Genomic DNA, 27,965 nt, shown 5'->3' with positions numbered 1-27,965 from the left:
GGCTGCGATATGCGAAGTAATAAAACTTGTTGATGGCGAAGGAAGAAACCAGCCAAACGAAGCTGCATAGAACAGAATTCCAGAGAGATGGTTAACCTCGCTAGCGTTTCATCTTTCATTACCGCATCGTCTCCCTGTGTACGTACGTACGTACGCTTCCCTTCCCGTCGCTGCCATTGGCCAATCTCCCCTTCTTCCACCCCCTGCCAAAGCCTGGACACGCGTCGACTTGGCTCGAAACGGCCCTTGCCTCATTCGATGACTCATCATTGGTTCGCTCGAAACTACGTACTGATTTTGTGTTCCTTTACTGCCACTATCGCTTTGAGCGTATTCAGCTTTATGCAGTAACGTATGCGATTCTGAAACGTTATATAAAGAAATTATTTGGTGATTTTAAAATTAAAATGTGAAGACGTACGGTACATAATAATAGTGACGAAGTAAAGGAAAAAAATGTGGTGAATAAAAATAGTATGTACCAATCGTACATATTTTTTTTTTTTTTTATAAAAGTGTGTAATTAACACAAATAATTTTGCGCAAAAAATCACACTGCACGACCTTTTGTCAGTTTAAAATTTTCATTCGCCTTGGTTAGTAAGATATGTATACCACGAATAACAAGATGAGATAAGAAAACTAAGATTATCATTTTCCGCAGTTTAAATGAACGCCGGATTTCCCGCGTGCGCGACTTCTGCTGATCGCACGCTCGATCAGCTGAGTGCCAGCTGTAGTCTCCACAGTTCACTGTGCCTGCGACTTCTCAGCCAATCAGACGGCGCTCACTTGAAAACACTGCCTTCCCCTTTCCCTCCAATACTCCGCCGGGGCCCCGAGCTGCTGCTGCAGTGTTCACTGTAGCCTGTCGTCGTTGGTGAGGAATGTGGTTGTTTTACTAGTTTTGAGAGGGTTAAACTGTTTTTAATACTTAATATGTGAAAATTTATCGTTGATTTTAAGCAGAGGAAGTTGTTGAAAGGTGTTTATTGTCAGTATTATGTCATTATTACTTAAAATACCTTCCCGCCAATAACAACAGTGATGATCACATAGGCCTATGTTTGTTCTTCTGCATTGGGCTGCTTGCCTACTTTTGTCGGAATATTTGTTGAAAATTAAGGTAAGAAGACTTTCTTTATTTAGTTAATGTACTTCATTTTAATGAATTAATCGTTGTAGTGCCGAAACCATCTAAAAGTAATGTATACGGTCGTCATCTTGCTTTCGTACTTATAGTTCATAATATCTTCATTTGTACGTATTTTAAATGGTTGATTTTAATGTTACAGCTGTATAAAGTTTGCAAAATGACTGTAAATGCTATTAGTGCACTGTTTTAGAAACCGGAGATAAGCATAGCTGATTAAAAAGGGCGTTAAGACGCTGCCGTTTTCGCGCGCGTTCTGCTTATGGAGGGAATATGCATTTTTCTGTTGGAAAATGTCTTGTGTTTGCATGAAATATTCTAAGTACTTTTTAAATGTTTATTAAAATATAATACTACTATAAACTTCTAACTTGTGCAGTGAAAAGTTAATTTGTATTATAACACGATGTTAGTAATGAATTCCAGTTTAGTAAGAGGGTGATACGTGGTAGTCTTGCATAGTTGATCGAAACGTTGTTTGATTGCAATGTTTAACCAATAATTTCGTTGTTTGAAGGTGTTATATTCAGATTTTCACGATTAGATGGGATATAGTTTTGTAGAGTTAACTGATGGTTATAAAATTCTTATTTTCGTGTCTTACCGAGGTTAGTTGTGGCCGGTAACTAGCTCAAGTATTTTGTGCTCGATGCTTTTTTGATACAGGTAAGCATTCGAGGGTTGAAATTGGTGCCATAGTTGCATTAAAATAATTCTTATTGTGTTTTCTTGGGTTTCTAAACTAGTGTTTAAGGTAATTGCTGCACAACTGGACAGGAAAGTGAACTTGAGTGTAAACTATACAGGGGGTACTATGTAGGTGCACCCAATCCTTGTTTTTTCTCATGAGCCTAGAGAATTAAGACTTTACAAGGACACTTTTTATATTTAGATAACTATAAATGTAAGAGAGGTAAAACTTAACAAAATAGTATCCTTGGAATTTATTTTTTTTAACCTTTTAAAACTTGCATCAGGCTTACTAAAGTTGATTGTATTTAATTTCTTTTTCGTGCACTTTGATTTAATTTTAGCTTAAAAATTGCATGGTTTTCTACTATAAATGGGTTTCTTCATGCATTGATCACTTGTAAAGTGGTGTTGGTGTAGCATAACTCAGAGTTTTCTGTCATGAATCTTTCAGTAGCTTACTGTTTTACTTAAGAAGAATACTGTACTACCCATTGTTAAGTGTTTTAATTTTTTGGTTTTCATCCCTCTTAATAGTGTTGCTCGGGTTTTGAGTAAGTAGAATGGCCCAGCAGAAATGAGAGAGACATGAATTCATGAGGTACAGTGAAGGTTTTGAAACAGGCTGTTGTAAGTTGCCATTAAGGATTTATGCATGGGGAGGACTGGGGTGATGTACAATCAACTGAAAGTACCATGCAATGAACCTGGAGGGATAGACTACAGCAGAACAAAACGGGAGAGAATGGGTTCATGAGAGTGCCTGTCCTGGAGTGGTACAGTCTAAACAAGGATATGACCCTAATGAATTCAGACAAAGAGAATGGCAAGTGAATTTGGGTAAATAGTTGTTAGGGAGGGTAAATCTCATCTCTTGAGCCCTGCTTGTACTAGAGGACACAATTTGTGGTGTAGATTGTTCAAGAGTTTCTGAGTTATCAAACAGTCTTGTCTGTGGTTTGTCTTCTCACATGGTAGCAAAGAAAAATGTAAACTATGAAATAGGGCAAAAATATTTAGGATCCATGCTGACTTAATATTTACACATCACTCACTTTTTCACTCCTGTATGACTCAAATTTTTAAGCTTCGAAGTTGCTCGGGTCTCACCATAATCTTGAAAGTCCTGTTGCCTAGAGCCTTTGTGCACAGCTGCACAACGTGAATCTAAATTCTAACCATTACACTTACCTATACTTTTTGTCTCCATTTGGGACATGCATCGATGAGTATAAAGGGATGAAATTGTTATGTCCCTCAACACATATTTAGATTGCAGTTCCTCACTCCCGTATACAATCACCATGTACCAACGACCAACTCGCTGGCCGCCATCATTACACACTGTCCTCTATTTACACTGCAGGCCTACCAACCTAACTACCCCACATTTCCTATATAACACTTCCCCCCTTAAGATTTCTACACATAGTCTTGCAGCTTCCCCGGTACCATCCTCGCCCTGGTGGATCTCCTGGTCGGCTGTGCGCGTATCAGCTCCATCTGCAGTCCCTCCCATGGCTCTGGCCCATGGGCACGATGAAAGGGCTGCTGCTGTGGTCCGGTGTTGATGCTCCCACTGGTGATGTCCCCGGCAGCTGTTGCTGTTTACCCTTCCGCTCCTTCCAATTCTCTGCCAGTTGCTCCTGTACGGTCAATGGTACGTGTGCCAGCTCCATCTGAATAGGGTGCCGCTGTATGGTCGCTGGGACCTGCGTTGGCTCTGTCAGAGCCATCCCGTCAGTCGGCATGAGCTGACGCAGGGTGGTACTGCCACTATTGGTCGCAGCACAGCCATCAGTACATGTAACTGACACCGCCTGGCTTGATGGATGAGCCACTTTCTTGCTCAGCAATTGGTCCACATGACGTCTATACACGTTGACGTTCTTATCTTTGGTTGTGTATGTCACGGGCCCTAGTTTGGATACAATGGTTCCTGGTATCCACTTACGAGTCCCTCTGTAGTCTCGAAGAAGCACCTGCTGCCCAACTAAAAAAAACCTGCCCCTGTGGTGGTTTGCGACCTCTTTGGTCTCCTCGCCTTGAAAACTTGGTCTGGGGCGTATCTGGTCCAGCACCGTTCTTAATGGTCTCCCCATTAGGAGTTCTGCCGGTGTCTTATGAGATTCTCCCAGTGGCGTTGTGTGCAACGCCAACAACATTCGAGCGGTTCGTGTGTGCCAGTCTCCCGCTCCCATTTTCCGCATGTGTTTGGTATCAATCATACATCTTGGGGTTTTATTTTTTGTGTATTATCTTAGGGCCTGCACCCTGGGTGACCCTCTTGGCAACGACCCTGCTGCCTATGCCACTGCGCTGCCTATGCCACTGCCACTGATGACATCACAGCCCTGAGGACATTCGCAACCTCGTGTTGTGCCGTGGACTAGCACACAACTTTTAGACTTTTTCTACGCTAGCCGTCTCTCTTTCCGAGTCACTCCAACCACCTCGGTCACCCCAACTTCAGTATGTCACCCCTTTATTCCACCTCCACCAAGGCAGTTGGCCTCAGTACATTTTGTCTACTAAAGCTGCTGTTCTGTTGGATTGTGTTGTCATAGCTAATTATTAGGGGCTACCTAAATGTGTCTTGCTTGACATGTGAGTATAGTGGAGAAGTTTTTAAGTTCTATGAAATGACTTCTTATCTGAAAACTCTAGGAAACAAATATTTTCTTTTGAATTTTCTACCATTCCAGGATGTTTTTCCCCAGGGCTTGGATCCATAGTGGTTGTGATCAGATCACTCGCATGCCCAAAGGGGTCAGCCCCAAATTTTTCGCAAGTTGAAAATGTGGGATACTTTGCAGTGAGCCATTGGATTTTTTCGGCGTTCTCCTGTTTTCCCCACCCATGCATTTCATCACTGCTCCATTCTCATTCCCTCTTTGTCGCTAATGATCTGTCACCAAAACATTTAGACACCATTCATTAATTCCCCTGGTGCTTACTTTATTGGGTTGTTGAAGCAATAAACTTAAGTGAATAGCTTGAAATGTTTTACTGATAAATTTTTCTGGAAAGTACCACTTTTTTTTGTACCATAACCTGTAACTGCCTACTTATTTAACTTCTGAGGTCTACTGTGTTCTGCCCCCTCCCCCCATTTGTTGGTGGGAGATAGCCGGTGTCTGGGAAAGGAGGGCTTCCAAAAGCAAGCAGATACTGGGTTTGCTCGCAGCTAATGAAAATTACATTGATTGTTTGGGTATGCTTAAGAAAGATAAGGGGCTTGTAAAAATATTCAGTGCCGATAAGGAAGTTTATGTAATGTCTTGAAAATCATCAAGTAAATCAAAGTAGAGAAATAGAAAGGTAAAAGCTTAGATAAAATAATACAGACTTTGAAAAATTAATGTTATGTCTTCATGTAATCAAATTTATTAAATTTAAGATATAACTAAACAGCATTCATTTGGAACATTTGTTATTTAATGGCTCGCAGGATTAGGGTAGTTATATAGCCTGCATCCCAACCAAGTGTTCTGGGTTTGGTTCTGGACTAGGTTAAAACCAAGATTTTTCACAAATGAGGAAACCTGGCGGGCATTTTTTTTTCTGTCCGGAAAACTATGGAGGAAACCACAATTTGTTGGACATCTAGAAATTTAAGAAGTCAAGACCATTGACCTCTAAATCACTGGTACCATCTTTGATCAGGAAGTGTGTCACATCTAGAACTTGATTAATTGAAAAGTGCTTTTATGCTGCTCTATATATCAACATTTATGTTTGATTTTCGTGAGAATTATTCATTCAATTTGTTTTCATGTTTTAGGCAAACGTAACCTACCAAATTATGTTCACAAGGAATACTTTATCAATAATTAATCCTGACCTTTGTAAAAATCAGGATAGTGGCTACCCTGATACATGATCTCTATTACCTGTTGCACTATTCTGCTGTATGGCACCATCACCAAGATGCAGGGCTTAATAGATGCCCTCCTGGATAGCATGTTGCAACATGGCTGTAGTGACGGGCATGGTGGTTCTAATGCATCTACTGAATAGGATTTTTGCCGATGATGCCTGCAACCCTGTGATCAGGGTATTGTTATACTCTCGCAAGAGATCCCTGTGGTCAGTATCCTCTGATTTGGTCTTGTTTAGGATCTGTTTACCGATTCCAACAGCTTTTTGTGCCATCCCGTACCTCCGATGGTAGTGTGACCTACATGTCATCAAAGTGGTAATTTTTTTTTTTTTGTATACTGACTGGCACTCATACGACGTGAAGGGTACAGTGTCAGTGATGAGGACTTTATGAAATCCATTAACATTTGTAATCCTGCATTGCATTTATGACTCCTGCAGCCAATGATCTGCAGCCAATGATTGAACATCAAGCCAGTGGGAATAGTAATCAAGTATCAGGAAGGCCTTTCAAGGATATCTGCACTGACTTGGAAATATGGCAGTTTGGGAACTTTGCATGGTATGAGAGGTTCCCTCTGCTTAGCCCACTTCAATTTCTTACATGTTCCTTTTGACACGTATTGGTCTATGGTTTGCCACTCGGGGCCAATAGAATAATTGCTATGCTCTAACCTTAGTTTTTTTTCATCTGCTGAATGCAGTGGTGTGTGGTGGAAATATTGTGTGGTTAAGCTGTCTCACCCATCCCCGACCTTAAGGTGGGGGAAAAATTTGGATTTCTAGGTGCAAAATGGGGCTATTTTTGCAGTTTTTCTGGTAGAACTATAAAATGCACTTGGCTAGCAAAAATGTTTTCCAAGTAATGGGCAGCCTGTTAACCACTCATTTTTCGAATATCAATTACAATTAAAATGTCTAACAAAAGATTTTCCTGTTGTTTTTATGTCTAAATCAGGAGTCGGTCTCCCCACTGCCAAACACTTTTTTTTTATCTTCAAAAGAAAAAGAATTAAAATCAGTAATCAAAAAATTGAAAACAACGCAGTGGCTGTGTTCTCGGCTGGGGCCGGGTTGAGAGTCTTGCTCTATCCCGGACAGCATACGCTGCAGAACTCACAGCTTACCTTGTTGGCACATGGACAGCAGTCACTGATGAAGTTTACATTCTCACTAGCTAGCACTTACTACGAAAACAGTTAACACCAAAACAGAATATAAAATTCTTAAAACGGACACTGTTGCGCAATGAAAACTTGCCTTATAAGTTGTAAAAATAAAATTTGTACCGGTATTTGTTTGTTGTACGACGTGCACAAACACAGCGAAGGCCAGCTGCTCTGGCTACAGCGGGCCTTGAGCGAACATTACCTAAGTAGTCTCACGAAGATACTCGAACCCTTTCACTCCCTCCGTCCGGCCTCCTCAACACGCCCGGCTTTCACGTTACCATGACAACCGGGTGACACGCTACCCGACGTGCCCGCTACCGTGATCGACTCGCATCGGCACACGAGATAAAATTACCAGATAGCAAAAACTATTGCATTACGCCAAGCAACATAACAACAGGGTAAGCACTGCTTACCTAGCGTCTATTGAATACACGCCACTGGCTGAATGCCCTTCATGCACCAGGGTGCAGGACATTTTGTCATGTTTTGTTTCCAAGGAGTATTATTCTATCTTCTATGTATAGGTTATTTTGAATCTTGTAGAATTCACCATATTCCCCTGGTAGCTTACTGGTATACGGGCAGCCCTTATGGTACATTTGGACACCCCACAAGGATGGAGTCCTGCTTAGTTTCTCTTTAAAAGATAAATTTCCTACTGTCACTCATGCATTCAACGAATGTACCACCTCTTATCATTTCAGGATAATTCTTGGTCTCTGGGATTGCCATTCTCGACATTGTATCAGCTGAGTGCAGATCTTTCACCGGTACATAGTACACCTTTAGTGAGTACTTTAGGAGTTTGAGCCTAAGGTGCTGTAGTCTAGAGGACCCTATCTTCCCTATGTTTTTGGTCATAACTGCTACCAAGGGCCTTTGGTCAGTTTTAAAATTTACAATCCGATCATAGATAGTCATGAAAAATTTGTTTCTGCAAAATATATGACTCAAAGTTCCTTCTCTAATTGTAAGTAGTTCTTTTCACTGATAGGCTTCATGAAGCAGTGTTGATTAGCTGAAGGTTCCCGGAACTGTACTCAGCAACAAACAGCACCCTAGCGCCTAGCCTGCAGGGTTGGCTGGCTTAAACCACGGTTTGAATCTTGGTTTGAACCAAGTGGTGTTCATGAAGAAAAACTTTTTTTTAAATAGAATATCTTATTATTTTTAATGAAAGGTCTGATTCTAATAGCAACAAAAGATTGGTCATTGATGTATCTTGTGATTTAAAGGAATAAATTTTATATACTAATCAAGAACTCATCATTTAAATTATCTGAATAAGTTGTAAATTATACCCAGCTAATTAAATACTTCTGTAAAATTAAATTTATTATTAAAAAAAAATCCTTATCTGTGGGAAATCCCTGACTGTACTGTTAATCCCTACTCTGTGGGAAACATCCTTTATGGAGAATTCTCCTCCTTTTGTGGTTAAGGACCAGTCAGATGTGCAGTTTTGCTGAAGTTCTTTGAAGTTATAACTTTTCTGGTTCTACATGGAGTGGCATAAAGCGATATATTGTATGTCTTTCATTTGAACATGCTGAGAACCAAAATAATTTATCATTAAAAAAAAGGCTGGTTTAAACCTAAGAAATTGGGTTTAAACAAAAAAACTTGGTTCAAACAAAAAAAAAACCTAATTAAGTTTTCTTTCCTTCCTCTCTCCCTCTCCCTCTCCCTCTCCCTCTCCCTCTCCCTCTCCCTCTCCCTCTCCCTCTCCCTCTCCCTCTCCCTCTCCCTCTCCCTCTCCCTCTCCCTCTCCCCCACCCTGGTCAGCGCATAGAACAAAGGCAACAGACCTTCCAGTCGAGAGGCACAGACACTGCACAATCACAAGCCCCTCCCCTCCCCGACTATTTGTTTATTGTCATATTGAGGTGCGTCACTGGCACTGGGTGTTTCACACACTTTGGCAGCACTATTGGGGATGTGGCACATCGTAACAGGATTACCGAACCCGAAGGGTATGAGATATGAGACACTCAGGGTTGGCTAAGCAGACATTAGAGAGAGAGAGTTGTAAACCCTCCGTATTTAAATTCTTGGTATGTAATTGCTGTGTGGCAAACAACTTTGTTTGAATACTTCTTTCTTTCTTTTTTGATTTTGACATTATGCAATTGGTATGGCATGCTATAGTGGTATTATCTAGGTAATTGGTTTACAATTGTTTTTATTGAACGAACAATTGTGGTGTATAGATACTTAGTAAAATGGTAGAATTTTCAAAAGCTATCAAAATTAATACAACTTCATGGTTTACAGTGATGTATTTTCTTTTTCTTTTTTTAGCTAAGCTGTGGTGTTTGTGTGTCCTAATTTTTTTGATGGCTCTTTGTTCTAGCTACTGATCTGCTGGAACCACTATGCATCGTCAGAGGTACAGAGGCTGTCTGGGCAGATTATTTATCTCGGTGAAATTACGTTTGTGAATTTTGACCATACTCATGTGGTACGTATTCTTAACAAGTGTGTTTTACATTTCAGTAAACAGCGACCTACGCTTCTCAAGAGGAAAAGACATGTTGCTGATGAGGTTACAGAGGTTGGTTCAATTTCTTTTTACATTATATGTTAGGACTTTATTTGTAGTATATAATTTTTTTTTCTGCTACAGATTTACATTGTTTGTAAACCCTGATAAATTTAATGGTTAGGTATTTAGTTAGTTAGAAAATATACATCTTTAATTTTGAAGAATGAAGTTCAGTGTATAAATTAAAGAAACTAATATAAAATCATGGTATTTTCATTCTTATTACTGCAATAATTATATATTTTAATGCACAAGTAAAATGGTGTAAATGTTCATTAAATTAATAACTGTTAGATGTGTGTAAACTACACACATTCATAAGACCCAACACTATGCAAAATGGAGCTTGTCTAAATATGCAGAAAGAAATTTTGAAATGTTCAGTACTGCCATGATTATGCTATGAACCAGTTTTAATATAAAGTCATCTTGTATAGTCTCACCCCCTTAAAAATCACTAGTAGTTCGAACAGTATGATTGATGGTAATGAGCATGTCACTTTTTCTGCGACATTCTTTACAACTTTGAAAGGGCATTTTTGCACAATTCATGTTAGTACATAGTTCTGAGTGTTAACTCACTTTTTGTTTGCATTTTGTTGCAGAACTGTGAAGATTCCGGCCAGGTTGAACAAGACAGGAGACGCTCACGAATAGAGGTAAAATTTAAGTTGGAAACCTTAGGTTTTTTTCCCCTGAATAAATTACAAACTTAGTTCTGTGCAAAGTAGGTTGTACATAGAAGTAAATTTATTTTTAATGCAGTAAGATTATACACTGATATTTTTGTTCCACTACTGACATTGAAAATGTTTGCCAAATGAAGAAATGAAAATAGAATTTTAAGTTTGTAGCAGTTAAAATAGATTTGATCACTCATCTCCTACCACATCAATCATGGTTTGATTGCTTTGGGGCACAACATAACTTTTACCAAGTGAGAAATAGAGGGAACATTGCCAGTTTCCTTGTGATATGTCAGTTTCTTACACCTAAGGAACTGTTTTCCTCGGAGGCTAAAGGAGACAGGACCACTAAGATTATAGTCTGCTCCAAACCACTTGGGTACCAACTCAGGGGTTCCTAAATTTGAGCTATCGTGGGACTTTGGATAGGGTGAGATTCTACAAACTGCAACTGTTCCGTATCACGTATCCAAGATCATGTATGCATTGATCCTGTGGAACATGATGCTTGCTGTTTTAATTTAGTATGTGGAAATATCCTGGCCAAACAGAAATTTGAATATCGCATTACAAAGAAATAGGTCTTGAGGAAACATTTTCTTTCATATTTAATTTATATGAACATAATTCATTCAAGCTTTCTTTATGTCCAGGTTTTTTAACATACTAAATTAAAACAGCAAACATGTACCACACGATCAAGCCATCAGGATCAAGGGATAAACTTGGATATGTGACATGGAACTACCCCAGGAACGCCCTTGCTTAAACTGTGACATGTCAGTGATCTCTGACACAGATACCACCTACACATGGGCGTGCACCAGGCAGGGCATCATTGTGTGTCACTTTTCAGAAGATGCCTGTAGTCCGCTAATAAAAAATTTTCTCTCTTAGAGTGGTCGGATCAATCGTCTCTCACCAAGGCGATCCGAGTTAGATTCCTCCTGGCAGAGTAAAACCCAAATTTTTCCCAAGTCAGAAATGTGGCAGTTGTTGCGAGCTTGAGAGTTTTCTTGGGCCTAGGGTTCAGAACCAGGAAATCCTGGCCCTGAAAGTGCTCGAAATTCTCAGTACCTACCTTTGATATAATAAAAGAACCGGGAATTTGTAATCAATTCCTGGTACTTTCGGGACTCGACATGTACAGCATAAATTTATGTTTTTATTGTGCGCTAAGGTTACTTTCATTTGGCACTCTGGCGACGCGATCTTTGTGGGCAAGGTGAGGGAGGTGAGTCTGCCGCAGTAGACGGGCACTCCCCAATCGCCAGTCGGTGTTCAGATGCTCTGTGCAAGTTAATAACTCTGTGATTTTACATGCATTCAAACAATTATTTGCTTAAAAAATTTTTTCCTCCAAGTTTAAGTTTGAGAGTAAGGCTGAGAATAGTGATTTTTTTTTTCACGTTAGTAGATACTGTTTCAATAAAAAATTGTAACACAAATGTATTTCTTTTTGCTTTTGGTCACTAAAACTTGTTTAATCATTTCAAAATTATTACTACTTCAATGTCAGACTGCTGCACCATTAATAAAAAAAACTAAGTAGTACTGAAAGCAGTGTATGAAAAATCCTGATTTTAAAAAAAAAAAATTCAGATTTTTTGGATTAAAATCAGGCTTTTTTGATTAAAATACGATTTTTTTGATTAAAATATAAAAAATTGTAATCTGTGTAATATACAGTACATTTTCATGACTGTTTTCATTACTTGACTTTGCTCTGCAGTACAATTAATAACAAATTAATTCATTTTGTAAAGACAACTAGCCTAATTTTCTTTCTTTGAAATAACCACATTTTCCATTGCATAATGTTTTAAGGAAACATTAATGATGTCTCTTTATGAAAATTTTTAGTACAGTAACATAGTTAACATTAGTAAAAAAAAGATGTCTTATAGAAAATAACTACATCATTGAAAATATATCATATTTAAATGTAACTTTGTCACTTCTGTCATCCCTTATAGTCTTATATCATGATTTAAATCATGTGATTTTTCTTAAATCAGTGAATAAAATCAATTTATAATATGATAATATGAACGTTAATATTTCCTATACTGTTTTGTTTAAACCAAGTAATCATGCCTACTTACATAAAAATGACTGCTGCAAAGATAGAATGAAATTTGAATAGTACTTAATTTCTTCTACAATGTATTTATAGTTTGTTCTAATTGTTCTAAATAAAGTAATTTAAACCAAAACCACAATTTCCTTTTTTTCTTCTCAGAATTGCACACATACGAGAGTATTCAAAGTAAAACTTCTACATAAAATATTACTTATTTAAAATTTTAAACAAAAATACAAGTTTTGCAGCTTTTTCTGTACCCAGTCAATTTCTTAATGTTGACTGAACCAAACCAGACATACCAAAGCTGAAAATTTCCTTCCTACAGTTCTAAAAATAGCATTTGACATTGTTGGAAGACAAACCTGTTGCCAAAGAGATATATGACACACAAACTACACAAACACAAGAGTTAGAGGAGAGGAGAGAGAAAATGAGGTGGCATTTAAAGGTACATTCCACCCACCTATATTTTACAAGTGTTTCAAAATAACTATAAATACATTCTAGAAGAAATTAAGTACTATTCAATTTTCATTCTATCTTTGCAGCAGTCAATTTTTATGTAAGTAGGCATGATTACTTGGTTTAAACAATACAGTATAGGAAATATTAACATTCATATTATAAATTGATTTTATTCACTGATTTAAAAAAATCACATGATTTAAATCATGATTAAAATCACGATTTAAATCATGCTGATTAAAATCAACATACCCTGACTGAAAGTATCGGGAATTCTCAGTTCCGTTGAAGACTAGAACTGAAATTCCAGGTTCCGAAAATCAGTCACGGTTCCAAATATCCTCCCATGTCGACGAGCCATTTTTTTTTTTCTAATTCTTGCACTTGTGTTGGGACAGACTTGCACGGATGACTGTACCACTCGCAGCAGTAGCAGCAGCTGCTCGGATGACTTCGCTGTGAGCAGCAGCGCGGAGGAGTCTGCGACTACCAGCAAGGCAGGCGCAGACATGCTGCATGCCAGTTGGAGCGAGTGAGTGTGCTCTTCATCACTGGCCTTAAATTTATTCTCCACTGGTGTACCTGACCAGGTACAATGGAACCTCACTGAGTTTCTCACTTTCTCACTACCAGGCACACATACAGTTCACAGAGCTTCAGGGGAAAAAAGCATGCAGTATGAAAACTTCTCAATATATCAGAGTGGGGTCTCTTTACAAAAAGCATTTATGAATGCGTGAAGGGCAGATGAGTAGTTCCGTTTCCTCATCTCATTTGTTAACTGATATTTATAACGTTTAAAATGTCCGTTTTTTCAGAATGGTTTTCAGGCATGAAACACTCCTTACAGATTCTCGAAAGCACTCGAGGGACTTGCATTACACCTTCAACTTCATTTCTCAACCATAAAATGTTGGTTGCCACACAAATCTCATAGTTTCCCTATGCGTGACGAGAAGACTTGTGAGCCAGTTCACAGTCTCGTGCCTAGAGCAATGAAAATGTTGCACAATTAAGCACATGAAAACAGAATTCATACAGCGTTACAGTCATTCAATGAGTTAGTGATGAATTATATAATTTTATATTATTGTGATTTATTTCAGTGTAAAATTTGACGCTCCGAGTTTAATTAAACATTCACTGAAAAGACTGAAAATGAAAAACCTTGACTTGTGTGGTATCGCTCGTGCGGAAAACATTTTTGCAAGTGATCGTGTCCTTGCGAAAGGATCCCAGAAACATCTTTTCCGTGGTGGGCTTTGGTCGGGATGGGAAAGGGTGGCTTTTGACGCTGCGCGTGGTCTCTGGCGCGGCAGGTACCAGCACCAGTCGTGCCTGCTGACCCCCACCAAGGAGCGCCCCATCCCCCTGCCGCTGCTGGCGTGGGCGGACCGGAGGTACGTGTGGGACCTGATGTTCCGCAAGGACGAGATGTCGGTGTGCGAGCGAGACGAGGACATGATCCAGAGGCACCCGCACATTGAGGCGCGCATGCGCTCCATCCTGCTCGACTGGCTCATCGAGGTTCGTACGCTGCTGTCCTGCACACCTCCCGCTGCTCACGTAGAGCAGACCTGCCAACTCTCACGATTTTGGTGTGAGGCTCACGATTTTAAGGTCCATCTCACGCCCTCACGCCAAAATAGTTTCTCCTCACAATTTTTCGGGGCCCCAAGATTTTGTTTGTAAAAGTTACAAAACAAGTTTTACGAAAGCTTATAGTAACGAGTTTCCATCAATACTCGAGTCACGTAAAGGAAGCAATTTTTCATTTTGTAGCGTGTGCCGTGCTGATTTTTCTATCTCGCTTAGTGGAAGAGGAGACATTGTGAAACATGTCGCTACAAAAAACACAACTAACACGTGAAGTGTATTGCTTCCAATAAAAAAATTAATTTTGCTGTGAACAGTGATAATAGTGTTACACGAGCAGAATGTTATTTTACATCTTTTTTAGTTGCAGCCCTGCATGATCACTACACGACAGCGCTAAATTATGTTCAACTAAATTAAATCTGCAACCTATAATTTGTTGAAATAGATCTTGAAGCAGAGACCATGTAACATATGTACACGTATGTCACTTAAATTTAAAGATTCTCATTTGTTGTTTTTTTATATCTAACCTGTATTTATGGGTCTGAAAATTTTTATCAAGGACCTCATGATTTTTTAAATTTGAATGTTGGCAGGTCTGCGTAGAGTAAAGTTATTATCTTCTGCTTATGGCAGCTACCCTCTTCTCACATAATCGTCGCACCTATGTTTTAGGGCGTCAGAATTTGGGTGGAAAAAAACTCTCGCGTAAACATCACGTGATGTTTTTGGTCCCGCTGTTATATTCTGAGCACTTTGTGTGGTTATTTTTTCACGTTTGAAACGACTTATTTCAAAGTGTAAATCTAATATTCATTGGGGCATTACCGCTTACTTATTCAATTAAACGGGAATACGAAGATGTCCAATGTGTAAATTTTCTTTCAAAGATGTTTTTTTAAACGTTTTGACCTTCTATCTGTTTGTTTGCTTCGCTGCAGTGTACCACTTAACAAAAAATGTAGCCAGCGCTAGAGTTGGCATCGTTCGTGTTTGGTTTTGGTTGCTTCCCGTATAAAGTGCGCTCTTGTGGTCGAATATCTCGCCGATTGAATGCAACGCGTCTCTCTGTCGAGTGCCGAGTTAACTACATTTGATGGCACGCACTCTTTTTCGTGGTAAGTGTGTACTATGACGATAGTTACGTGTTCTTTCAGACTCTCATTCGGATCACAGATTTTGTTCTTTCTATTTAAAGTTGAAGAATGGTTTTTTTTGTATGACTTATTAATTTAAATTGTTTGGCGTGCTCCTTTATACTTAAAATTTTTCTCGCATAAACGTCGCACTCCTACTTTTCAAAATTGATTTTAGAATAAAATGTGCGACGATTATGCGATACAACACAACAAACTTTTCCACATGAATGCTGTGTCAGGACACCAAGCCCTCAGTTGTTAAATTACCCTCGAAGAAATGACATGCACAACATTTCCGTGGAAGTGGCCCTAACCCAGAATCCTGGGAGTAGTTCATTTTCAAAGTTTTTTTTTTTCTTTTTTTTTTCATTTAATGTCAGGAATAGTTGACTTTGGCATTATTTTTTCTATATACAGTAAACTCCCGGTATACCGCGCCCCGATAGATCGCGGAATCGGGTATATCGCGGGTCAAACCATGTCCCCCAATCAGAAATGAATAATAATAATAATAACACAGTAGAACCTCGTTAATTCGTGATGGTCGGGACCGAGATAATCACGGATTACCGAATTTCACGGACTAGCGATTAAAAGCCCGGAAGGTCTTGTCAAGCTTCTCAGACACCGGCGTGCAGCTGGGTAGGCCAAGGTCATGTGACGTAACATCTACCGAGGCTTACTGCGCCTTGGCAGCAGATGGATAAAAAATAGTAAACTCTCCATTATTCGTGTTAATTGGGACCCGCCGATGCCCGGATAATTAAAATCCTGTAAAAAAAAAAAATTAATAAACCCGGATAATCCGTTCACGGTAAGGACCGTCTTCGAATTAGTCTCGGCTTAAAAAAATACGGCACTGCCTAGCCATTAGTTCACGGTCATTTACAACAGCCAAAGAGAGAAAGATAAGATCGTGCTGGCCTTGCACCACCCCCCCCCCCCTCCCCTCCCCCTTGTACAGCCGAATGCCAGCCAGACACGTCACTCGCCAGGCGCCTGCCGTGCGTTGGCGGGTGGAAACAAACAATGGGAGACGGGAAGCAGAAGTCAGGACATCCCCCTCAAGTTTAAAGAATGACAAATGTGACAGCTGAAAGGGGGACGACACAAAGGGTCGGTACAAACAGCGTTGCAGAGTTTGGCGGCCCATGCGAAGGCTTGCAGTGTTTGCCGGCCGCCGGCCCGCGTGACGTTAATTTTAAGCGCTGACAATTTTTACTTCTCTTTTTTTTTTCTGCACTTTTAAATCGTCCCGGATTATCCGATTCCCGAATTAGCGCGTCACGGATTAACGAGTTTCTACTGTAATAATAATGGAATAAATGGTTGACAGCCGATTAGGATAATTTTGCGTTGTAACTCACAAACTAAGCATCGGGCAGAAAAAAGCCTAGGTGTAGAAAATGTCCGCAGTGAAATTCTAAACAAGATATCTCCGTACATTATTCCTCTATCTTGTAGGGTTTTCAAATTATGGTCCAATCCAGCCCAGTGTTATTTTCTAAAACACTAGTTCTTAACATTTTTTTAACCCACAAATGAAGCATCGGACAGGGGACCTGATAAAGCAAACCGTCCAGCGACATTATCCAGCGTGACTCTGCTGGGGATTGATGTTGGATAGGCTTGGTTGTCGGCAAGCGCTGGGAGGGGAGAGGCGAGCCGAGAATATGCGACCAAGACACCCGGGTAGACGGGAGGAGTGGAATATAAGCGCCAGTGAAGAGAGGGGCGATTAAGCCGAAAGGGGGGAAGTCTGGTGACCTTGAGTAGTTCACTCATTTCCGTCTGCACACTTCTCGTGGTCACGTGTGTTGACAAGCGGAGACATATAAATGTTTTGTTACAACTTGAACCTACAGACGTAATATTATTCGTTGTATTATACACGTTCATCTTTTTTACTTTTGTATAATGTTTTAACATTAAATAGTAAAGTAAATCAGCTAGCGTATTTTTAATCTTTGCCGAGGAATTCCCAGTGGTCCAATACTTACGTGAACCATACTGTACCACTTTTGCCGTGAGGTAGTAAACAAGCCCCGGAAATGTTTATGTGTAGCGGCCTCCCGACCTTTAACCAGAGGCTGGGGAATATAACACTTGCCGATCCGAGCCACACACACTCAGCAACTCGACACAGTGTTTGATGGAATAAGTAAAGACAACGTTTAACAGACTTTTTAATACGGCGCCACTGATTGCGCTAAAATTATTTTGGCGCAATTTTTGTATCCCACATGTGACCATTTATAATTTACTGTAAGCATGGATAACAATGTTAAACTAACCACTTTACACGATAGACAATTCTTTATTTTATATTGTACGAATGCTAGAATCGTTTTTCACGTATATGCTGCATACTTCTACAAAAGACACGCTATCTGTAAGTACGTAAATCTAGAATTTTTATTTTGTCAATCAAACTCGGTACTTTGCGATTCATATTCGGTTTGAAGTATTACTATGGCCTTTCTATTTAGAAGACTTTGACCACAGAATCGTGTGTAACCGCACACACTGCACTTACTTTGTTACGGACACTCAGACGAAGCAGATACTGTGGCTGACACCACAAGACTGGCAGCAGCTTGTGTGCCGCACGTGTGTATGGCGGCGTGTGGCGCGCTCGTAGGCCGTGCGACAAACTGTGCGCGGCGTGCGGAAAAATAAAAAATAAAATTCAACATTTAATATTTATCTTTAAAATTTATTATTTTTATTTTTTCACCCGCGTTTAGTGAAAACTGCGGATGCAAAGTCCGCACAAAGGCGGGCCGTCTATACTGTGCGTGCTTGCCGACCTATTAGAACACAGGCGGTATTTTATGCCTTTTGACCTTGGTCACATCGAAACATCGCGGTTATGCAACAACGCTGGTAAAAGTTATGTCCCCCGACAACCGCGTTAAATAGGGAGTGTACTGTATTATCTTTATTCATAAAAATAGTATTATTCAACAGCTATGGGAACATCACAGCTCGGTTGTGATTGGCAGTAGGTCTGGCCAATCGGGATGAGGCCGTTCATAAACTGTAAACACCTGATAATTAGCCACAGTCAAGGCTGTTTCACCTACTAACCAGACACATAGCTCATCCTCACTGGCCAGAAGCTACTATCTAGATTTAAAACTGAAAACATGAAATCGGTCTAAATGTATTTGACGGCAAATAGCATTTGTCTGGTGTTGACAGGTATGTGAAGTGTACAACCTCCACCGAGAGACATACCACCTGAGCATGGACTACATTGACCGGTACTTGTCCATCCAGAGGAACGTACAGAAACAAAGACTGCAGCTCATAGGCAAGTTGACCTCTGGATTATTTAATCTGACTCATTGAGAAACATGCTGATTAGTACTGCAAAAGTGTTTCAAATGCGTAATAAATGTTGTTTGTCATGATAAATCTAAGAACTGCTAATAAATGTTTAGTGTTTGTATGAAAATGAAATATAAAAGGCCTTAAATTTTTTTTGTGTTATGCCTGTGTATTCGTATTATGTTTCAATGATCATAATCTCCATTGAATTGATGTAGCCTTTATAATTGAATGATATACAGGAACACTTGGTACTATGTATGTATAAATGATATAACCATACAATTTTTAAATATAGTGTTTTGTATTCATTATAAAATTTTCTGGATCATGGCAATGATTGTTTTATGATACTGAAACTAATCACAGCCAACTCATTTAAAGAAGACATTATATTTTACTTTGCTTTGTAGTGCTCATTTAGGATAAAATGAAACACAGTGGTCATTTTGAGATGTGTTGGTACAACCAGTCATAAGGGTTTTCTTAAAAATTAAAAAAAAATCTGAATTTTTTTTCTTTCTTTTCTTTCTAATGTAATGATTGTGCTTGATGGTTTTAGGTGTGACCTGCTTATTTATAGCTGCCAAAGTAGAAGAAATCTATCCACCAAAGATTTTAGAATTCGCATTTGTAACGGATGGTGCTTGCACAGACAATGAGATTATGACCATGGAGCTAAGCATATTAAAGGTAAGTGCACAACGTAGACCTCAGCATGCTAATATGTGTTTGCGGTTATTTTTCGGTGAGTTACACTTTCGCAAAATAAACATTTTCATCAACTTTTTATACACACAGAACCAAAAAAAAAAAAAAAAAAAATTTATTTGGTATTTCTTTACAACATAATTACTCACTTAACATATGAGAGTTGTGTAGAGCTCATGCTATCCTCTACCAACTGATAGGATAAAAATAATTGTGGTTTAAACCTTTAAACAGTACATACAAATCTGCATTAAATAAATTGTTCCATATGTCAACATGTCTATTATTTAAATAGTTTTTTTTTGGAAATGGAAAAGAGGAGAATTTTCCCAGAAAATACATGGCTATATTTTTATAGAATAATTTTTTCGACTGAAAATTTCCTTTTAAAAATTTACCTGCTCACATGTCTTAATTGTACTGGTATTTTTTTTTATTTGCAGACGTTGAACTGGAAGTTGACGCCCATCACGGCCAACAGCTGGCTCAACACCTTCATGCAGGTGTCGTGGTCCGGCAAGAACAGGCGGCGGGGGGTGCTCAGGACCCAGGAGGAGTTCCTGCTGCCCAAGTACTCGGGCATCGCGTACGCCCAAGCGGCTCAGCTCGTCGACCTGGCCATGCTGGACGTCGGCTGCCTCCGGTTCTCCTACAGCGTCGTCGCGACGGCGGCCATCTACCACATGTTCAACAGGGAGCTGGCGTTGTTCGTGTCCGGTGAGGCCCCGTGCAACTGTGCTGTGTCACTCCCCGTGCCCAGTTCTATGTGACATTATGGGGCCTTTCACTAATCATGCCAGGACAGTTAAGATTTCTCAAACCCACCCTTCCCCCTTCCCTTTTTACATAAGATTTCACTTGGAGATTCTCCGAAAAGCATGAAATAGTTTAATGCCGTTAGAAAAGATTGTTACACTAAACAAATAATTTGACATAAATCAAAGATTTTTATTTTTTTTTAATAATCGAGCCCAGCACTCGGAAATATCTCGAGGCTCACGCGTTCCTATCTTCGAGCTCCGACACTTCAACACTGCAGCGAACTGTACAATACCAAAATATCGAGTTTTGATGGCTGTGATTGTTCTGTGGCCTGGTGCTTTCTTTTTGAAGTTTGATGTTTGAACTCTTGCGTTACTAAAATGTTTTCTTTGCAGGTGAATTTTGACTCGTGGTAAAATAGTTGGTTAGAATCTCTTTCCCCCTCCCCTAGGTAAGGTAATTCAGAGATTTTTTAAACCCCCCCCCCCCCCCCCCATCACTTTCATCTCTTGCGCTAATAATCAATGGTCCTTTAAACCTTAAGGTGCAGATTTATTTTCAGTTTTTGTTACTGTAATGTGGAAACTACAAAACAGGAAAGTTATTCAATCAGGCATGTTGAGGGCCACTGCCCTGTCAAATTAGCGGTTTTACTAATCATGTAATGTTGGTTTTAGTTTTAACTGGATTACCAAATTTGAAAATCTTAGAAGTAACCTGCTAGAAAACGTAATAGTGAGTGAAACTAAAAATGTCTGCAGCACAGCATTGCTACCTGGCTACCGAGGTTAACAGTCTGGATCCGCCTGAAGGTAATCTGAACATGAGCTCTCGTTTGGTGCGGGATTACAAGTACTAGAGAAAGTGCAGGACCATAGAATTCTGATTTGAAGACCGTTCGCCTTATTTATTTGTTTTGCTGTGCAGGTTTCGAGTGGAACGACATTTCGTCGTGCATCCAGTGGATGGCCCCGTTTGCGACCACGGTGAGGGAGGTGGCGTCGACCAGCACGTTCGTGCCGGTGATCGAGCAGAGCCCTGGCGGGGCGAGGCCCGCGCTCACCCCAGCTCCCGGCGAGGAGTACAAGCTGCAAGTGCACAACGTGGACCTCAACATGCTGGTGAGTGCTCGCTGCGGCCGAAGGGATCAGTTAGGTCCGAACTCTTCCTGCAGTACAGCAGCCTTCTTCACTCGAGGTGGATCGTGTTCCTTGCCTCTGGAGGGATGATTTTTTCAATTAAAAGCAGCACAACTCCTGAAAGCTTTCACGAGAATGTGATTGCTTTCCTGTCAAGCATAAGAGTATTTATTGCTACATGAGACAACAGAAACCTACGAAATATGTCTGGAGCCAAAACCAAAGCTTTGAAAAATTGTTTAAAAGGTATTTTAAAGTAACCCAAAGTCAGGGATGTTTGATATTGGTCAGAGAAAGTCAGATAGTGTTCTTCAAAACCTGGAAAATTTATGGAAATTCCTCAGCGATAGTAATTTTGACGGGAGGAATGTCAGTCTCCTGTATGCCATCACCTAAACTTCGAACACATTTTTTTTTTTTTTTTTCCATATGGTGTTTTGATGCATAGTCATTAACTTGAAATTTGTAATTTTGGTATTGGGAAAGTCTTAAATTTTCCTGCAGATTTGTGTGGATACACCTTGTTATAGTGAGGTCCACCATTTATTCCAGGTATCCTTACATTCAGGTTTCTCCTGGTGGAGCCTGTCTTGCAGTGGTGGTTTACAAACATCTAAGATTGCTCTACTTTTGAGACCATTTTTTAGCTTAATTCATTCTTAAGTCAATGACATCTAACTGGAGTAAATTATATTTAAGATTTTTTTTTCTACCTACATGCAATTGTAAATATCTAAGAATGGAAATATAAACGGTTTACATAATTTTTTTTTTTAATTTGACTCAACATGTAATTTCAGATTATCTAAATTGATATTGGTTAGGCAATAACATATTTGTTTGATTCGAAATTATTTGTTTCAGTAACGTTTGGTATTTCAATTTATTTTCAAAATTTAAAATACCTAAACTTTCTCTTTCCGTGAATTTTTTTCATATGGATATCATTAACAAACATTTGAAATACACTGCTTAAGTAATAGATTTCATTACTGTTGTGTTGTATTTTTTTATAGGGATTTTATTTTTAAGTGCAACAAACTATCCACAAATGCTGCTAGTAATTTGTTCTTTCCTTGTGTCTGTGTACATTTACACCATGCCTTGTCAATCATTCTACTGGTTGTGCATTCCTGAAATCTTGTCTGTTGTAGGATACTGCCCAGAAGCGGATGCACCAAGCATCGTCCGTGGAAGCTAGTCCCGTGAAGGAAACTGTTTCTCCTGATGTGTTGACACCTCCATCCAGTCGTAAAAAAACTACAGATGAAGCATCTGTGTCCATGACTGAAAGTTTTGTATGACACCAACTGTAGTGAAAATTAGTCCTGATGAATATGTGCCATCATCCTCTATTGTCATAGCTTAACATTTTCAAATGAACTTTGGGCATGACCTACTAGAGGATTTTATTACAAGAGATTTAATGCATATTGCATTTATGCAGTGACAAAAAAAAAAAGCAGTGAAAAACTGCTACGCTTCCAAAAAGGAACATGTCATTAAATTTTGGAATTGTTTTTTTACTACCTTTTCCTTTTTATAAACTGTATTTTTCAAAAATTGTCAACTATAAGTATGAACTGTATGAACTTTCATGCAAGAGTCTTTTTTGTTTGTATATTATGTACATTTATAAAAAGCGAATGTGTTCCGAATTATCACAAGAAGTGGGAAAAGTGATGAATACAAAGGTGGTCTGATTTTGGTTTTAAAAAAATTTAATAGGATGTGTTGCATTGATTGGGTGCAGGTATGTGTGTGATTTTATTGTTTTTAGTAATCTTGAGTGTTTCATATGTTTTTGTTTAATGGGGTTTTATGAATATTTATAAGTTATTTAAGCCTGTATTTAGTTTTTTTGATGACTAAAATTTCAAATACTTTTGAAATTTGTATTTGGGGTTGAATTTTTGTATACTTTTATTTTGTACAGTATTAATTTGTGAGTGGTTTATATGGATATGAGATGTTATCTTCTGAAGCTAGTAGTGCTATATTGTATAACTTTTTGCCATATTGAATATTGATAGAATTTCATTTAAATAGAAAGCCAGAATAATGAAACAGGAATTTCAAATATCATTCACACATTCAAGTATGGTAAAATATTCCAAATTTTATTTTATCTTATTAGCAAGCTTCATATGTTATATATATTTTTGATTGTAATTACTTTTTTTTATTATGTAAGGTAATCATTGGATATCCTCATTAATATTAGAACAGAAATATGATTTTCTGTTTGTATTGTAAAGTCGGCAAGCTATGTAATCATTTCCTGGTTGTCAAGATAAATTTATTAATTTCTTAGTCAAGTATGGAAGTTTGGCTTGCATTACTAGGAAATGTAAAAGTGCACACACACATTGTACATACCTTATTTACCCGGAAATAATGCAATCCCAAAATATTTGATTATAAGTTTATGAAAAAGACTTTATGTATTGGAAATTGCAATTCAAGTACATACCTTTTGAAAAAATTTTAAATTATTAAATTTATTCCATGTTTACTGGACCCTTTCTGGTACCACTTTTGTCAGTGCATCCATCTTCATTTTTATCTTGCTGCTCACAAATTATGCAAGGTTTGTTTGTGTGTGGTTTTTAGCACCAAGTGTTTATAATTCATGTATGGTTCAGTGTGAAGTCTTATCATGTATAGTGCAATCCAGCTAATTTGAATAGACTGCTCTCATAATCATTTTATTCAACTACACAAAATTCAACCAATAAAATATGTTTCTGAATACAGTAAACTGTTGATTACCCATGTTTATTAGGACCTACCAATGCCCTGATAATTGAAATCCTGTAAAAGGAAGATCAAAAATAATAATCCGTTTCACTGTACGGGGTGCTCTCGAATTTTGCTCACACCATATATTGGTCTTCAGTATAATTCTGAGCACAAGTTGTGTTTGTGTGGAGGGGTGGGAGGGGTGCAGGTTGCCATGTGGTCTTCCTCAGTGAAGACAGCAGTCATACCCTTCTCCCATCCTTCTTCCTCCATGTCCATCTTTTTAATTGTTCTGCCTCGCTGTGGCAAGTTATTTCTTCTCAGTTCCTCATCCTTTCATTAAACTAGCATGCAGAGAAACTTGTGTCAAGCCTTATGAATTAGCACTTCAGTACACCAGTTCTTCAAGGTGTGCTTTTCGCAGATCTAACACAGGAAAGTTTTCCTTGAATCTAAGATGGATGCTGCAATACGTGGGAATCTTGCGGAAGCGTGGTAATTAATAGCACGAGAAAATGATATTGTTGGCATAATGGGAACCTGTCGTGATACATGCATAGATTACCTTGACGTACGTTAGTTCTTGGTCATTTACAATGGCCGAAGAGGGAAAGTTAACTCAACACTGCTCAAGATAAAATCACGCAAACTGTGCACACACAAATTCCGGATAGTTTGTTTTTAAATTTTTCTGGTGTCCTCTCCATTCGAATGCCACCAGCCTGTCACGTCGTTCGCCAGGCTGTTGCACAGGTGGAAAGTGGCATAGCGGCAAGTGCAACAGACAAGCCAGAGACTGGAGACGTGAAGCAGATTTTGGGGGCATCCTTCTCAGGTTTAAAGTCACAAATGTGAAAGCGGGTGGGGTGGGTGACATGAAGGGTCCCAACAGCTTTCTGACACAGTAACAGGGTGGTTAAAAATATAGAAAGGCCAAGCGAAGAAGTGCGCCGGAGTGTTTCAGAATATAAGAAACTAATAATTAAAATGGATTTAAGTACAGTTAACCCGAAACTTGGATAATCAGAGCCCTGTACAGTGGCTAGTGTTTAAATATCTGATTTTTCCTTCCTCAAATAGTTTTATCTTTATTGCTCAAATATCTGTTTTTAAAATACTGAGGTTTTTATTGAGTTTCAAGATTTGATGGGTCGTCCTTATTTCAATTTTTTTTTTTCCATGTTGCTGTCATTTGCTGTTTTATGCAACCACCTTAAATTGCAAGAAGTGAGTTAAACTGTTATATGCTTATGATATTTATATGGATTTAGGTACACCTCTGGTGCTGCCAACAATTTTAAAGTGATATGTAAAAACCAGTTAAATATTTTGATTCTATAATTAAAAATTTAGAATGCTGGATGTGTACGTCGACAGATTTTTTTATTTTTAAAATTTTATGGTATTTTATTTTCTTAGGCTATTTATGATTCTAAAGTGTTCATTTTTCTTAAAATCACAGTAGCTGTCCTTCCTTGTGAGTGATTTTAAATATTTTAGTGATTAGAATATGTATTTGCGGTTTTTCTTAAAGAGTAAAATTTTTAAAGTAGAGCACTTGTAAAATATAACTATGATTGCCTTGTCAATCAAGTTGTAACCAAAGGTTTATTGCATATCAGTTTTAATTAATGTATTGTAAAAAAAAAAGTAATATTTTTCTGGTTGTAACAAAAAATTGCCCGAATTTTTCGCTAGTATGATACATGGCAGACATGGTCTTGAGCATTTGGTTTTTCTTTGGGTGCTATTGTTTTTGCCACTCATTCATTCCATCAATGTTCCATTATCTTATCAACACCGTAGTCCTTTGCAGCCACAATGTTTACATAGACGTTCAATTCCGACCAGATAATAAGTAAATAATTCTGTAATTGTTGATTGAATTCATGTTTTTAGTTTTTCAATGCTAAATGGTGTATTAACTTGCATTTCAGTGATACATTATTTTGGTTTTAAAGTAATTCATGTATAATCTTTTTCCTAGATATTAAGTTTCTTAACATATTTGAACATTGTGGCATTGTTCTTTCACCTTTGTTCTATAAAAAAAGTTCCACAGTAGCTTAATTGGAAATCTACTATACTGCAGCAAAAACTAAATTAGTTGTTTAGTGCCGTTCTATGCTGGTTTCATAACTGCATTTGCCTTGTCGGTTTTATGATGTATTTATGGAAAGAATGAATGTGTGTGTCAAAATCTTACCAAGAATAATGTGGTGATTATTTAACTTAACATTACATTTTTTTTGTTTATGTTAATAGGTAGTTTGTGGGATACATTGTAAATTTCATTTGTCATTTGTGTTATTTACAAGGAGCACAGCAAGAGAGTATCAAGCTCCAAACGGAAGGCTTGACATAAAAAAAAAGGAATGACATCATTTATAAACAAAATTTTTTGAATTATAAGTGAGTGCATAGCTTGAATAATCTGTTAAACAATTTATCAGGATTTTACCCCCTTCTCTTTGAATGGGGGATCAACTGCCCCCTCCCCTCTTTCTCCTTCCGGAACATGCCCTTGGAGCATAGTTGTGAAGGAAGAATATCAAACATTTATAGAGTATGTTGTGGCGTTATTCAAATACGGAGTGCTTCTCATGTAAGAATATTGTGTGTTGCTTTCCAGTAAAGCAATCACTCGCTGAAATCATCTATGTTTTAGGCATAATTTAAAGGATTACCATTTTTGTCTATACGTAGTTGTTGCAACTTAAATACAACCCCTAAACTCTTCAAACAATATCCAACTAAGTTATTTAGAATGTAATTCTTAATGCAAAGGTAAGATTATGTGTGTTAATGTAATTTATTTGCATGTATCTAATTTAGAGCAATAAAATACTAACATTATTTTATATGCTTGTAATGCATTGTGTAAATGCATTTTATGAAGAAAATTATGTTGAGAATGATTGGAGGAACTGGGATATTTTTTTATTAATTAATTATTAGTAATGTGAAGTTATCAAATTACTTTAAATGCTGCTTGGTGTGTGACAAATCTGATGTTTTGAACATTAATTGATATACTTTATTAGATTTAACATATAAGCCAGTGGTGTATATTTCCTTGTTAATTATATTTTATCTTTTAAGACTGAAAAGGAAAGAATTCAGTTAATAAGCACTTAGTGTTTAGTTCAACTTTCAAAAGGAACAAAATACGTATAGATTTCGAGAAAGGTATATAATATCCTATTTCTCTTAAAAATGTGTTTTGGTCATAGAAATTGTTAACAAATTAATTTGATGCAATAACATGTGGGACCTTTAAATGTTTTTTGTTACTAGTCAAACTCTGAAGTTCAGTAGCTTCTTAAGACTGTAAATAAATAGCACTAACTAAAGTTATTAGTTTAACTTAATTGAATTTTAGTGTCTTGATAAAGTGGTTATATCATGTATAGGAAAAAATGTTCATATGGTGGACTGATTTGTATTTTGTACATAGAAAATGTCACTGGGGAAACTTGTTCATTTGCACTTGCATAGATTTTAATAAATTAAAATGTGTTTTTATATTTTGTCTTATGTTAGCATTGTTCATCTGTTTTTACTTTTTCGAATGCTTACATGCATGTTAGGGCACGTATGATTGTGAATATGCACATAAGACCAAATCAGTTTTTAAAAAAACCCACTTAATTTCACACTCTCTCTATTTTATTTAGCCGGCCCATCCTAATTATTCACTCTGCAGGCTTTGTTTTATGTAATGTAACAATAAGAGACATCCATCACCGACTTTTTCTATTGCTTTCATTTCCTGTATTTTGTATCATCCATTCCTTGTCTTCAGGAAAGTGTAATTAGGGTTTTGTAAGTATGTAGAAATTTAATAAATTATAAAAC

At 38.0% G+C, this 27,965-nt stretch overlaps 1 protein-coding gene across 4 annotated transcripts; it reads left to right on the top strand.

The window, feature by feature from the left end:
- The first annotated feature begins 253 nt into the window (after positions 1-253).
- LOC134532838 (G1/S-specific cyclin-E) lies at positions 254-27,965 on the top strand. Of its 4 annotated transcripts, none has more exons than XM_063369804.1 (11): positions 254-880; positions 9,254-9,289; positions 9,397-9,454; positions 10,051-10,104; positions 13,081-13,214; positions 14,002-14,209; positions 18,625-18,736; positions 19,316-19,446; positions 19,908-20,181; positions 21,154-21,347; positions 22,520-27,965. In XM_063369804.1, exons 2-11 carry the CDS (start codon positions 9,276-9,278, stop codon positions 22,667-22,669), a joined length of 1,329 nt encoding a protein of 442 aa, XP_063225874.1. In that variant the 5' UTR covers positions 254-880; positions 9,254-9,275; the 3' UTR covers positions 22,670-27,965. The 4 variants fall into 4 exon arrangements, with proteins under 4 accessions (XP_063225874.1, XP_063225873.1, XP_063225871.1 ...); XM_063369803.1 differs by having other exon boundaries at positions 291-474; XM_063369801.1 differs by having other exon boundaries at positions 704-1,126.

This window comes from Bacillus rossius, chromosome 6, assembly GCF_032445375.1.
Source record: "Bacillus rossius redtenbacheri isolate Brsri chromosome 6, Brsri_v3, whole genome shotgun sequence".
NCBI classification, from domain to species: Eukaryota; Metazoa; Arthropoda; class Insecta; order Phasmatodea; family Bacillidae; genus Bacillus; species Bacillus rossius.
This window is presented reverse-complemented; position numbering and strand designations above follow the sequence as displayed.